Genomic DNA, 15,223 nt, shown 5'->3' with positions numbered 1-15,223 from the left:
CAGCAGCTGAAATTCACTGAATGTTTACAACCCACCAGGCACCTGGCTCCAGGGCTTTACATGGATTAATTTATTGAAGCCTCACTGTAGACTGAGGAAGCAGATCTCACTATTATCCTTATTCTACAGAGGAGAAAGTAAGACTTAAAGAGGTTTCGGAGGTTGCCCAAGGTCACACACTTTGCAAAAGGTGAAGTCAGAATCTCCAGCCGGGACATCTGACTCAAGAGTTGACACTACTGCATTTTGCCTCCCTAATCTAAGACATTGGTTTACTTCTAAAAAGCTCCAGTGGAACTTCTCTGGCCCCGAATTATCCCTAATGTGGCTACCTCCCCAAAGCCACATCAGTTCTGAGGCCATTCTGGGGCACCATCTTCTCCCCCGGGGTCCACTGAGATCTATCTGAGGCATGCATCCCTAGTGCCACAAGAGATGACCGTCACCAGTCCCAGCCACCCATCGTGCCTATCCACCAAAAAGGACTGTGTCTAAGTGAGCATGAAAGCATATTAGAGAAATACAGCCCCTACCCTCTAGTAACTTAGCATCTCCAACTAGTTCCTAAATGTCTTATTAATCAAAAGAGAAAACAGTTACTCCTAATAATCTTACCATGTTTATCCATTGAATGTGGATCAGACTGTTTCTTGCCAACCTCAGCAAAGGAGCGAACAATGGGGATGAGGTTATTTCTCTTCTTTTCATTCTGATGATGATGCTTTTTGAGAAGGGCTTCCCGTACTTTAACCCTCATGCTGTCATTCAGGTCACTGAACAGTTCCTGCTGGTCCAGGATCAGGTCTGGAAAGCAGGTGCTAACATGAACACTCAAACTGATGGTCAGTGAACCCAAAGAGACCAAGGGCAAGTGGGGTGAGGGGCAAGGGACAAGGAGTAGGAGAGGCAGTTCTACCAGGGTCAGTGATGTACAGTCTCCGCTTCAGTGCCTGAAAGACCTGTTTGATGATAGCAGCTGTGACACATTATATGTTATTCACATAACAAATCATTATTATTAGAAATGGAAACTATTGAGCATTTAACATGTGCCAGGAACGACACTCTGAACTTTTTACATAATTATCTAATCTAATCCTTATAAAAAACCCTGAGAACTAGGTGGCAGTATAACAATTTTTACAGATCAGGAAACTGAGGCCCGAACATTACAAAATTCCCCAAGGTTTCACATCTAGTACGTTGCACAGCTGGGAGTCAAACCCAAGACTGTCTGACTCAAAAATCCACATTATTACCATTTTGTTCTGTCATCTGCCAAAGTTCCTCTACGTTCCCTTTCTCAGAGATTTTAACATTGCTGTGATTGTCAAGAGAAACTATAACTGTAGAACTCCAAATGACTACGTAAAAGTGGAACTTCCAAGAATCATTAAGTTGTTCTTGATTAAGTACCCCACGTGATTACCACCAAGCATCAACCTTTACCTGCCAAGCCTGGCAGAACTGAGGGGGAAAAAATCCCAATACCTGCTACTGAGAGGCAGTCAGCACAGCAGTTAACAGCATGGGTTCTAGCGCTAAAGGTCCACAGTTATCCCACTTCTACCACTTTCTGTGTGATAACCTCTCTGTACCTCAGTTTCCTCATCTGTAATATGGAGCTAATATTATCACCTACCTTAGAAGACTGTTATAAAAAATTAATGAGATGTATAAAGTGCTCATTCACAGTAAACACTTGAGACTGTTTACTCATCCTTATCACTAACACGAATACCTCAGGTACCTGATGGGAAGAACCACAGCAGTTCTACTTCAACCCTACATACCCATTCCCCCACCTCCCCAAAACTCCAACCTATCTTCAACTCCAACTCCATCCATGACTATCCAAGTGCTGGAAGCAATAAATAAAGAAAATCTGTTTTCAAATATTAAGTGGACGATCCAGGTTTCTCTGTCTTTAACCTTTATATTGATTGGTTCCTTGCCCCATATTATAAACATGCCTCAGGATCCTTCATCTTGGAAAAAAAAAAAAAAGAAGGAGAATGTCCACCCCAGGTCTCCCATTATCTACTGCCTCCTCTCTCCCTCTCTTTCTCTTTCTCTCTCTCTCTCTCCCCTATCTCTTAAAGTTCTCAAAAGAAAAATTCCTCACCCCCTGCAATTTGGCTGCCTCAATGAAATTGCTTTTAATAAAATCATCAACAACCTTCCAGTTGCTAAATCTGGCAGATGTCTCTGGTCCTTACCTAACCTGACCTCTCTACAGCATCTGACACTGATGAATTGAAACTCTCTCCTCTCTTGGCTTCCGTAGTGGGTAGAACGGCGCCTCCCCCACAAAAGATACGTCTATGTACTAACCCCCCAGAATCTGTGAGCGTGATCTTATTTGTGGAAAGGGTCTTCCCAGATGTAACTAAGGATCTCAAGATAAGAGCATCTTGGATGATACTGACAGATACCCTTATGAGAGAGACACAGATAAGAAGTCCAGGTGAAGACAGAGGCAGATTGGAGTTATGCACTCATGAGCTAAGGGACACCTAGAGCCACTAGAAACTGGAAGAAGCATGGAATAACTTTCCCTTAGGGCCTTCGGAGGTGACACCAGATCCCATCAGTACTGACCCCTCCCTGGGTCCCCATGTGATCCCAGAGAGGCAGAATTACTTGGATACTTGAAATGGAGAAAAGTTTGGAGAAATCTTTATGTAACCTGTCCAGCCAAACAAAGCCAAGCTGAGGAAAATCCTCACATGCACCCAGGTGTTTATCAAACTCCATTCCTAAAACATAGTAACTTACACTCACCTGTACCAGGCAACTCCATCAGACACCTCCCCGTCACGTCTTGCTGAAGAAGTGGGGGTACTCTGGCTCAACTTCATACGTGTCTTCCCTAGCTGCCATCTTTTAAAATCTTTCTTTCACTCTAACCCCCTTTTCTCTGCACAACTCCCAGTTGCCCTTTTCTCTAATTATTACCAAACCAGAGCTCTTTTCTTGCACCCATGGCTATTTTCCCCACTAGAAGGGGAGCTCCTTGAGGACAGAAATTGTATCTTATCTTCATTCCCCTGTGCCTAGCACATTATCAAGCATTAATAGATACAAAATAAACGTCTACCAAATGAACAGACAAATGGAAGACTTCACACCATGTCATTTGTATCCCATAATAAGCCTATGGAATAGGTAGGGTAGTTTCTTAGTTTGAAACCCATCCCATAGCTGAGGGCGCTGAGGTCGGGAAGGTAAGTGACTTGCCCAAGGACACACAGCCACTTTCTTCTTTCCTCTACACCACTCTTCCTAATTGACACAAACATTCCTCTGTTTTCTCTCACCTAAACTTACCTGAGATTTCTTCTATGCTGTTTGCATGCATATCGAGAAGGACCGTTCCGTTAATAAGGCAGCTCCTTAGCTCAAAGAGACTGTGCAGTGAAAGGGTTGCGACGTAAGGCTTGCTCCAGCGCTCTCCCCCATCCTCAACATCTTCTTCAAACTTCAACCACCTGGAAGCATTACAAACAACCAGATGTTAAAGACAGAAAATGAGGAATTTTCAGGAGAGAGTTTTTAACGTAAGCCACAAAGAAAGATACCCAAATAATCATATTGAACACTGTAATCTAATCTATACGTTCAGGGTACACTTGTAAGTGAACAAAGTAGGTTATAAAACAGTGCAAAACTGATTCCATTTTTCTTTAAAGAAAAATTTTAAAATACAAACACACACATGTATAAGACATCAAATGTTATATTCCTCATTATCCCTGGCTTGGTAGGATTTCACGTAATGTTCGTCTTCTTTTTGCTTATCTTTATTTTCTAATTTTCTCTAGTGGGCATGCATTGCCTATGCAATTAAAAAAATAACAGATCTAATCTATATCATCTGGATACGTTGACAAATCACATTAATAAAATGATATATTTATCTTTTTAAAAAGCCTATCTGGGACTTCCCTGGTGCCGCAGTGGTTAAGAATCCGCCTGTCAATGCAGGGGGCACGGGTTTGAGCCCTGGTCCGGGAAGATCCCACATGCCGCGGAGCAACTAAGCCCATGTGCCTCAACTACTGAACCTGTGCTCTAGAGCCCGCGAGCCGCAACTACTGAAGCCCGCGTGCCTAGAGCCCGTGCTCCACAACAAGAGACGCCACCGCAACGAGAAGTCCTCGCACCACAACGAAGAGTAACCCTCGCTTGCCACAACTAGAGAAGGCCAGCGCGCAGCAGTGAAGACCCAATGCAACCATAAATAAATTAATTAATTAAAAAAAATAAAAAGCCTATCTGTGTGACTTTCAGACGTTGGCAAAGACAGAATGACAAGGCTAATTCCCTCCTTGCTTGGTACCAGGCTGACTGGCCTGTTTAATCCTCTCTACCCAGGAAACACACCCACGGATACAGCAGGTATCCAGGAAGCGCTGTTCCAATGAGAGGTGGAGCCACGGTTCGCTGGTTACCCACCTTATCTCCTTCCCTGAGGCTCAGGCACACCAGCTTTGTATCACCCAGAAGCCTCGCTTGTCAGTCACTGCAGGAGCTCTAGACATGGCCCTGGTCAATCTGAGGGCTCTTCTGGGGTTTGGGCCTTAGACAAGCATAGTCACTCTACAACTAATCCAGGGATGCCTACTGTCAGGCTGGCTATAATCCCAAAGGTGTCTGTGAAGTTGGACTGTCCAATAGGATGTCTCAAAAATTCTGGAATTTCCAGTGAATTAAAACCCAAATGATGCTATGGTTCATGCGCAGGAAAAGGCTGGACCTATGCTATGTCTGCTGGGCGAGGTCTAAACCAAGGCGGCCCCCTCAGGCATCTTATAAGCCAGACCTTTAATATCAAGAGCCCAGGAGCTAGTAAGCGAGGACCCCCTTAACGTTCTGTGTTTCCGTCACCAATCCCGGGCTCAAGGTCAACTGACATAGGTATTACCACAGACGTGACCAAGAGGCCAGCATCAAGGCTTCCCCCAGAGGACCCTAGAACGTCAGTCCCCGTGTCAGTCGTCATGTCTCCCGTGAAGAAATAAAAGGCAGGCGGGCCTGTCACTCACGGAAAGTCACACATTTGTCTGCCCAAGCGAATCTGGACCCAGGCGATCTTAAGGCCTCACCTGGCTGTCTCCTTCCACTCGGCATCTTCTCCCTCTTTCAGGCAGATCTCATCCAGTTCTGTGAACAGCTCGTGAGGCACATGCTCTTCGTCCTCCTCAGTGCCAAGAATGAACTGAACACGCTGAGATGGCGTGTCTGGAAAATCAGCCACGGAGAAAGGTCTGCTCCCAGCCTCAGCTTACAACAGAAATAGCATCCTGCCACACTCAGCGCACCTGGGGGGTCTCACAACTTCAGGAACATACACAAGATAATCCTGAACTCCGGTCAAAAAGATTTCTTTATTCCCAGAAAAAAAGCTATGCTTTGGAAGCAGTTTCATAGGAGGAAAAAAATTATTAATAAGACCATTTGAAGAAATGGTAAGAAACTAGAAATCCCGTGAGAAACTAGAAATCTGATGAATTTGATCAAAAAGAATGGCTAATCCTCTAGCAAATGATTTCACCTTCTATGATATTGATTTGGGGGGCCTGAACTGTGAAGTTTTCAGGAAGATACTTTTGATTCTCAGAGGCATTTCTTCTTCCTGGAAGCAAGCTGGGGAAAGTCTATGGAAGAGAGTCAAGCCCACCCCCTGCTCCACATCCATCCCACACCCCTTCGGCCTCACCAGACCTCCCCGCGTGGACACCCACCCGCCCTCCCTCCCGAGGTGTTACCATGGGCCAGGGCCTCGGGGCCTTCCTCCCCCTGGCTGGCTCCCTTGCCCCGCCCTCGTCTCCGATGCTTCTGGCCATGGGTTCGGTGGTGCCGATGGCTCTGCCGGCCCAGCGGCATCCGGACCCCCACGTACAGAGTCCTATGACCTGAAAAGAAGCAGAAGGTCTGTGGAGAGAACTCCTTCACGAAAAGGAGGCTAGTATACATGAGAGGGGAGAAGAAAAAGAATACAGTCCTTTGGCCTGGTCACAACGCTGTAATGACAAAACTTCAAAGACCTCCAGGACTGAAGCTGTAGAGATGGGGGAGTTGAAGGTCTCAGTCCTGTACGTGGCTGCAAACCTCACAGGAATGTTGTTAAGATCAAAGGAAATAATGGGCGTGAACATGATTTGCAAACTGTAGAGTCCAAAACAAACGCTAGTTGTTGCTACTACAACGATTTGAGCAATTGATGAAACGTGATGCAGTCACACCATGACACCTACAGCAGGTCTCGGCAGGGAGGCCACTTCCATTTGAGAAAGTGGTTAAGCGCTCAGGTCAACCTGCCCGGTACGCAGGCCTCTCACTGCTGTGGCCTCTCCCGTCGCGGGCTCAAACGGCCATGGCTCACGGGCTCAGCCGCTCCGCGGCATGTGGGATCTTCCCGGACCAGGGCACGGACCCGTGTCCCCTGCATTGGCAGGTGGACTCTCAACCACTGCGCCACCAGGGAAGCCCTCTGTGACTGTCTTTAAAAAGGAATACTGAAGCTTATTCTTTAAACTCAGAAGATTTTTGTGAGAAGCAAATAAGAAATGTACATAAAATGCTTAACACGATGCCTGGAATCAATTTTAGCAGCCAGTAAATTCCAGGATCAGTTTCCATTATATTTTTTCTGCACCATCTAGAATAACAGTGAGAGACTAGTTACAAATCATAAGGGGCATAAGGCTGGGAGCATGAGGGAGAGATATTAAATATTTTACAAAAAGAGGGGAACACAAGAAAGTAAGTGATCCCATAGTGTTCCTCTCTAGTTCCTCCGTCCTGCTCTCTCATTCCATCCATAAACATTATTTTGTTTTGTGCCTGACTTCCAGGCCTCTCTCACCTCCACCTGGTTTCCCCGGTCTTCCTGGTGAGCCTGGAGCCCAGAAGCAGTAGCTGCAGGGATGCTACACCTGGATACACAGAGCAGTGATCTTCCCCCATTTCTGCCCAGTTACTGCTGCTCGACACTCTGGATCTCAGGCTGCCCCCGCACATCTTCCACCACGGGAGCTGTTACAGTCGTTAGTCACTGTCTTCAAATCGACAACCGCACCCACACTTCCTCTGAGCAGGTGACCTTGCTTCATATTGTACTGAAAAGACAGGCCCTGTCCTGGGAACTCCCTCCATTCTCAGTCAGGCTCACTTTCCTCCTCCAGCTTTTCCTCTTTTCCAGGCTAATGAGCACCGCCTCCCACCCCACTGGGTCCCACTTCATCAGTTATCCTCAGTCTCTCCTTTCCATCCATCCCTTCCACGGGTTTCTCAAGTCCCTCTTACCTAAAAAGGAAATATTCCTACCATATGATATGACCCAGCAATTCCACTCCTGGGTATAGATCTGAAAAACACAAAAATACTAATTCGAAAAGATACATGTACCCCAATGTTCAAAGCAGCATTATTTGCAATAGCCAAAATATGGAAGCAAACTGAGTGTCCACTAACTGATGAATGGATGAAGAAGATGTGGTACATATATACCATGGGATACTACTCAGCCATAAAAAGAATGAAATAATGCCATCTGCAGCAACATGGAAGGACTTGGAGGGCATTATGCTAAGTGAAATAAATCAGACAAAGAAAGACAAATACTCTATAATATCGCTTATTGGTGGAATCTAAAAAATGCAACGAACTAGTGAATAAAACAAAAAAGAAGCAGGCTCACAGATATAGAGAACAAACCAGTGGTTACCAGTGGTGGGGGGCGGGGAGGAGGGATAGGCAATATAGGAGTAGGGAGAAAAAAGGGTTATTATGGGATTATATAAAATCGTGTGTGTGAAACTTTTGCACACTATAACAATTTAAAGAATCCTTCATTCAATAAATAAATATTTTAAAATAAAAATAAAAAAGAAATGTTCCCAGTGCAGTGCTATTCTCCCAAGTCTCTGCCTGTCCCCTTCCCTTCTCCATTAAGTCATGTTCAAGAACAGTGTGCCGACCTAGCTCCCTTTCCTCACCATCCCCTTGTTCCACAGCCTCTGCACGTGGCCGCTCTCCACTGAAACGGCCCTCATCAGGGACGCCAAAGTCATCTTACGTCTCTTATCATCTTACGTCTCTCTCAGTTCAATTCAAAAGACTCTCTAGAGAGCCCACCATGCTCCAGGCGGCAGCCCCATCCCTTGACTACTTCCTCCCCTTGGTGGTCTGGGCTTCTCCCATACCTGTACCACGGCCTTCCCTGGCTCACTTGCACTCCTCTGACTGCTTCTCCAGCCTTACCACAATCCACCAAAGGAGGGTTCCCCGGGTTTCTGTCCTTGGTCCCTTTCTTCTCTCTTTTTAGTGATATTTGCTCTCCTGATTTCAAAGTTTACTTCTGCAAATGATCCCCAAATCTTTATCTCCAGTGACTCAATATGTTCCAAAGCAAACTCACCATCCTCCACCTGAAATCAGACTCATACTCGCTTCTTCCATGTTTCTGTTCATGGCATTCTCTCAACTTTCCAGGCTTGAAACCTCAGCATTACCTTGGATTTCCACCTTGCCCCTCAGCACTCCATCCCATAGATTAGAGATGTCAAGTCTTTCTCTCCTCCCACTTTGACAACAGCAGGGGCCTCCTTCCTGCCTCCCCCACCAATTCGATCCTACAAACAAATCCTCCGGAAGCACTGCTCTGATCACAGCTCACTCTTATAGTCGGGACCCTTCATGCTCCAGCATGCTCGGGCCCCAGCCTCCTTTCTAGTTTTTTCTTTCTCTAGAACAAATTATACATTCAACAGGGAAACAAAGGGAAAGCTCTCTAAAAGAACTGAGTGATCATCTCAAGAGAGATCAAAGTGGAAATCCCACACATGCTCACACCAAATAAATGTTCTGGGGGGAAAAAATCTAGAGATGTACACCTTCTGCATCTATACCAACAACAAGAGAACAGCCTGGTGTTTTTTTTTTAATAAATTATTTTATTTTATTTATTTATTTTGGGCTGCACTGGGTCTTCACTGCTGCTCGCGGGCTTTCTCTAGTTGCGGCAAGCAGGAGCTACTCTTAGTTGCGGTGCGCGGGCTTCTCATTGCGGTGGCCTCTCCTGCTGTGGAGCACGGGCTCTAGGCACGTGGGCTTCCGTAGCTGTGGCACACGGGCTCAGTAGTTGTCGCTCACGTGCTCTAGAGCACAGGCTCAGTAGTTGTGGCGCATGGGCCCAGCTGCTCCGCAGCATGTGGGATCTTCCCAGACCAGGGCTCGAACCCACGTCCCCTGCATCAGCAGGCGGGCTCTCAAACCACTGCGCCACCAGGGAAGCCCCACAGCCTGGTTTTGACTCCGTCTCCTCCTCATGGCCTCAGCTGACGCTCCCACCCTCACCTCACACTCCCCTCCACCTAAACCAAACTGCTCTTCCACAGATGCACCAATGCTTTCGGACACCGACTTGTCTCACTCCTTCAAGATCCATTGCAAATGCACCTTCCTTCTTGGTATTCTTGCTGATGCCCCTGATCAGAGGTGCTGCCTCTTTCCTGTCAACCCTGAGTCCTTGGCTAGCATTCTCTTATGAACTTATCTTATGCCTTGCATTAAAGTTAGGCATCTATCAGTCTTTCTCCCGCTATTCATCTGCAAGCTTCTCCAAGTCCCAGGTCAGACCTTCTTCCTCCTGGAATCCCTCACATAACAAAGCACGGTATCTTCCACGTGGTCATTACTCCACAAATATTCAGAAAATGGAATACCTCCTAGATGCCTCCAGCAGGAACATAACCCCTTAGGATCCCCTCAGCAGTACACAACCTGAACTAAGAAGGCCTCTGATCTGAAAGGGGTCACAACAGGAACATGTAACCAAAGTGAATGTGTTTCGAGTGGATGAAATACTCACCAGGGCATGGGATGATTGAGAAGGTCCTAGCCAGCCTGAGGATGGAGAGCGTATTCCAGGAAGAGTTCCTGGATAAGGGGACTTTTGGAAAGAGTTAGCAAGGAAGACTTTTCCTTCTCTAAGAAATTTTTTTGGTCGAATCAGTTCCCACAAACATTAGCCAACCACAGCACCTGCCTTTTGAAAACACCAGAGAGACAGGCAAAAATGAAAACAAGCCCCAGCAGGACACAGAGCTAAGAATGACCGAGTGGTTATCAGAAAACTAGGCATCAGTTTCTAGGCTGGAGACTTGGAAGCAGGGACTTGGATATTCTGAGTGAAATCAAAAAAGAAGACAAACAAATAGACACTGGGAAATGAATACAGCACCAATAAAATCCAGTCCATCTAACGGGATTCTGCAGCCCAACGACTTTACTAAACCAATCCTGTGGTCTCTTTGCTGGCCTTTCAACTGCTCTCCTGCCCACACAGTCTTCATCCCCCTCATCTACCTACCTACTCACCTAAATTCTGCCTTCTTTCCAGTCTTTTTTCCAGTTATTGTCAAACCTCCTCTCTGGGGACTGTGTGCAAATACAAGTATTCATTTAGTAAAAACTTATTAGAAGATGTAATTTTAGAATTTATTTTTTAAATAAGTATGCACACACGTACAGAGAGCAATCATTAGTGAACTGGGATGGAACCTTGCAGAGCAGGACAGAAATCACAGGGGGAGCCCACCCTGCAGATGGAACCTGGACCTTCCGAGGCGGAGTACGTTCCGAGCACACTGTTTATTAAGCATGCACAGAGCTCGCTAGCTCACACGGACAGACGGGTGTCCCAACCCCTGGACTTCAAGTTGACACAAAGTCAGGAACCGCGGGGGGAGTCTAACATGTGGAGCACATGCAAGCCGTTTTTTTTCAACTTATAACTAAGGCCAAATGGCTCTTACCTCTGTTGAAAACTTATTAGAAGGTACCAAACTTACTCTAGGATTCATTAGTCTAGTAGTTAATCAGGAATAATGACCTGCCAGAAAAGACGGAAAAAGCCATTCCTCTAATTAAAGCCACTGCTCGGTGTTCTTCCGGGACTGGGAGAGTCCACTGAAGCAATCATGGACTATTGCTCTTTGCGAGTTTCTCTTCGGAAATCTGTCCTACTGTTTGCTTTTGATTCTTCCCATGTATGTAAAAAAAGCGATGTTATGGTTTAATGCACCTTCTCCTGCTGATGGAATTAATTTTTGCAAAAAAAACCACGTTTACAAGTCTCTAACAATGTCCAGAGACTACCTCTCAGAAGTAGTTCTCAAAGTGGTTTATGTCACGTGGTGTAGAGGGTATAGAACAAAGGGGAAGGAAGACCCAGAGCTTTATCTGCTGCCGCAGAACCTTGTATCATGGCACACATGGCAAATTAGAACACAGTTAGAACAATTTACTTGTCTTCCATCAGAGTGGGACTGATTTTATTCCACGCCTTCAAGAGACAGCACTTCCCTGAGTGCAGCCTCACTGAGCCCTAGGGCTGCCCTCGGGATGAGTTAGGGCGGGGCCCACAGCATAGCCGATCCTCCAGCAAATCCCAACTTCCTCTTCTCCTCTCCAGAGCTGCTTGAGAACTACATCAGGCCTGAGGCGTGGGCACTCCAAGTCCTCTGTTGCCTGTAGTGCTTTTTTTTTTTTAAGTGCTATAACATAAACAAGATTCTAGTTTTCCAAAAGGTCTATGTATAAAGGACTGTTTTCCCCTAGCAATGCCATCATCACAGACGGCCTTCTTTTACAGGAAAATGGATACTACGTAAGGAATAGATGATGTCATATTGAGAAGATGCTCCTACTGCCAATTACTCAGCTGACCTCTGTGATGGAACCCAGTCCTCGGGATCCAAGAGTGTTTGCCCAGTCTTATTATTCTACTCCCAAGTAGATAAGAGTGTTCATAAATGGTTACCTCTTTGCTGAGAGCAAAGGTCTAGTGGGCCCAGACAACTAAACTAAAAGTAAAAGTACCCCCACGGTACAGTGAGACGGTAGGGAGGCAATAGGATTATCAGGGCAGAAGGAGGGGTGGGGCAACACATAAAAATGTTCATATGATGGAGCAAGAAGCTGAGGTTAGGTGGTTAATGCTGGGTACCGTCCTCCCTTGCAGGCAGTGTGGTAGAGTGGAAAGAGCAGAATTCCATCCCAGCCTCACCTGCTGTTAGGCTAGATGACCCTGAGCAGTTTCCCCATCACGTAAGATAGGGATGATGCCTACCTACCTGGGTTGCTGTGAAGATTAAAAAGACGACTTGTGCAAAGTGCCTAATCAAATGCCTGTCACACAAGGGTCATTCAACAAATGTTAGCCTCCCACCTCCACACCCCTCCTTCTTCCCCTTTCTCCCAACTGCTGAAACCCACACTGGCTCTTCTTCCATCTGGTCAAAATAACTTCGAAAGCTTGACCTTGATATGTCTGAACTCCACTGACCTCCACAGAGCCACCCACATAAGTTCTCATGGTAACAGACCCAGAGGATGAGTCAGCCTCTACAGCTTTGGCTCTCCCATCCAAAGGACGAGTTTTCTCTGGGGACTGTACAACTTTGATGGAAAAAAAAAAACCAGCACAGGAACAAGCAGTACAGAGAGACACTTCACGTGCTGTCTCAGTCATTAGAAAGTTACTGCATCATAGCCTTCAACGTTGCAGGAGATGCTGCAGAGATTGCACAAAGGCTTTTGAGCCAAATGTGGGTTCTCGTTCAAGCTATAGAGGACGCGAGCCTTTCTTTAATAAAACTGAGCATTGCCATCATTATCAGGAAACTAGGCTCCGTGGGAAAAAGGAAAGCAGAAGGACAGCACAAAAGGGTCATGGGGGGAGTGGGGGTGGGAGAGGAGAGAAAGGAAGAAGAGCCTTGATAAGGTAAACTAGATAGAGCAGGTCAATTAAAAGGCCTCTTCCTTCCCTTCCACTTCAGTGGGTTTTTATACAACTCTATGCTGTGAACTCTCACCAAATATGTTATAGGTGCGTGTGTGTTTTCCCTTTTCTTGTTTAGATGAAAACACCAGGCAGAAATGGGTATTGTTAGAATGGGAAGAGCATACATTGGAAATGGGGTAAAAACAGGGTCTTATGGCCAAACTGAGTTTTTAAAACTATTTGTATTTTATTTTCTTTTGTATAAATTTGTATCTATATTTCCAAGCAGTTGTCAAGAATCAATAAACTGATCTGAGTGTTTCACATTCTCAAGGAATAGGTCATTTATTAATATTTATATTGGACTTTACTGTGCTGAAAGTACTGTCTCACAAGCTGTCTGTCTACTAGAGCCTAACAGTGAGACAGGTATTATTATCCCTACTTTTATTTAACATATGAGGAAAATGAGGCTAAGTGAAATTAAGTGATTTTTTCCCAAGGTCTCACAGCTAGTGAAGAAGAGTTAGGACTCCAACCCACGTCTCCTGATGGCAAAGCTGCTCCTCCCACGCCAGGCTGCCTCTTGCTGATTTCCCTCGGTACACAGAACAGCAGTGCTTACCTTCCAACTCTTCCTTCTCATAGTGGATGTTGAGAATTGTACTGGTCCCACCCTGATCCACCACAGCTTCTTCATCTGGTCTCTGTTGAAACATAAATTAGTAGCCACAGTAATACCCCTACATTCATTCAAACACTCATTCAAGTGAATTCCCTGGCGATCCAGTGGTTAGGGTTCCACGCTTCCACTGCAGGGTGCATGGGTTCGACCCCTGGTTGGGGGACTAAGATCCCGCATGCTGCGCGGCCCCCCCAAAAAAACAAACAAGCACTCACTCAAGTACCGTGTGTATGCCACACCCTTTATGCAACACTGAGGGGGAAAACCCAATGGTTTACAGATATTTTTACTTTTTTTTTTTTTTTTTGCGGTACGCGGGGCTCTCACTGTTGTGGCCTCTCCTGTTGCGGAGCACAGGCTCCAGACGCGCAGGCTCAGCGGTCATGGCTCACGGGCCCAGCCGCTCCGCGGCATGTGGGATCTTCCCGGACCGGGGCACGAAACCGTGTCCCCTGCATCGGCAGGCGGACTCTCAACCACTGCGCCACCAGGGAAGCCCATGTTTACAGATATTTTTAATTTCAATCTCACAATATCTCTGAGATGCAAACGTGGCAGCCATTCTTTCTCATTTCATAAATAAGCAGCCGGATACTCAGAAAACTTTAAGTAATTACTGCCCAAGGTCAGAAATATGGTAAAAGGCAGAGCGAGGACTGAGTCCAGGTCTTGTGACTGCAGATCCCGTGCCTTTCCCACCCCTCCCCACTCCACCCATATGTCTGTATAACATGTTGGCATTTTGCAAGTGGTGTCAACCAGATTGTCTCATTTGGTACAAGCTGGTGTCCTTGACCTCTGTTTACCACTCTGTCCTTGAAATTCTCCACCCTTCTCCTCTGTCCCACCCTAAGTCTCATCTCCTTCTTCTAACCATAATTCCCAAGGAAAAGCACTCTATCTTTTGTTTCCCACACTTGAGCCTTACAATTTCAACAGTAGCCTGAAGCTGTGAGGATTGGTATTTGACAAACGGCCAGAATGTCACGCCTCAAGATCCATGTGTCTAAAACCCGACTAATCTGCCTTCCAAACTAGTACCCTGTGCCCATTTATTTACTCCTACCCATGACTCCATCACTTCGTAGTCCACATTTGAAATCTCAAGCTTATTTATTCATCCATTCCACGTATTGAGTGCCTATCATATGCCTTCCAGGAAACAGTTCCTTTTTCTTATCAAGTCCTCGTTTGCAATTTCTCTCGAATTCACTCTCATCTCTGATCCTCTCTATCCTCCACTGTCCAGCCCTTTCAAACACAGAGGACATTTTTTCAGTTATGGAACCACACTCATTTTCTTCCCTGAGGGCTGCCCCTCGGCCTAGAACTATCACCCTCTCCCTGCTACTCCCACGTCCATCACCAGCAGCTAACACTTATTCATCATCCCATAGATCTCAGCCTAAACGCACTTCCTTAGAAGGCTTCCCTGACTACCTCCCATTAGTATGCCCCCACAGCACACTGTATTTCTCCTTAGTAATGAAATGTCTCTGCTCCTTAAGGGAGAGACCATATCTTTCTTCCCCGTTTCCCCAGCACCCTGCAGACTTTTCACAAAGTAGGTGCTCAATAAATCTTTGTTAAAAGAACAAAGATAATGGCATCTACCTTATCAAGACCCTCACCAGATCCTGAATTATTTCAAATAATTATTTCCCTGACAATCAATTTCCTTTACCAAACCTGCAGCTCTAGCCAGGCTCTCTGATCCCGTAGGCACCATACACATTCCACACTGT

The 15,223-nt window shown here is 46.0% G+C and overlaps 1 protein-coding gene across 7 annotated transcripts in view; it reads right to left on the bottom strand.

Moving 5' to 3' along the window:
- Positions 1-15,223, bottom strand: part of SLC4A8 (solute carrier family 4 member 8) — an 83,239-nt gene that overhangs the window by 51,721 nt on the left and 16,295 nt on the right. For 4 of the 7 annotated variants that reach the window (XM_067696580.1, XM_067696574.1, XM_067696581.1 and 1 more), the window contains exons 2-6: positions 13,419-13,500; positions 5,772-5,918; positions 5,109-5,244; positions 3,331-3,491; positions 616-804 (exon numbers count right to left, since the gene is read on the bottom strand). In XM_067696580.1, coding sequence (XP_067552681.1) covers positions 616-804; positions 3,331-3,491; positions 5,109-5,244; positions 5,772-5,918; positions 13,419-13,500 — 715 coding nt within the window. Of the gene's footprint in view, positions 1-615; positions 805-3,330; positions 3,492-5,108; positions 5,245-5,771; positions 5,919-6,871; positions 7,299-7,332; positions 7,373-13,418; positions 13,501-15,223 lie in introns of those variants that run through there. The other 3 variants (XM_067696576.1, XM_067696577.1, XM_067696579.1) reach the window with 2 other exon arrangements.

Source organism: Pseudorca crassidens, chromosome 11 (genome assembly GCF_039906515.1).
Source record: "Pseudorca crassidens isolate mPseCra1 chromosome 11, mPseCra1.hap1, whole genome shotgun sequence".
Lineage (NCBI taxonomy): Eukaryota > Metazoa > Chordata > Mammalia > Artiodactyla > Delphinidae > Pseudorca > Pseudorca crassidens.
Note: the sequence above shows the minus strand (reverse complement) of the source record. Positions and strands in the feature narration are given on the sequence as shown.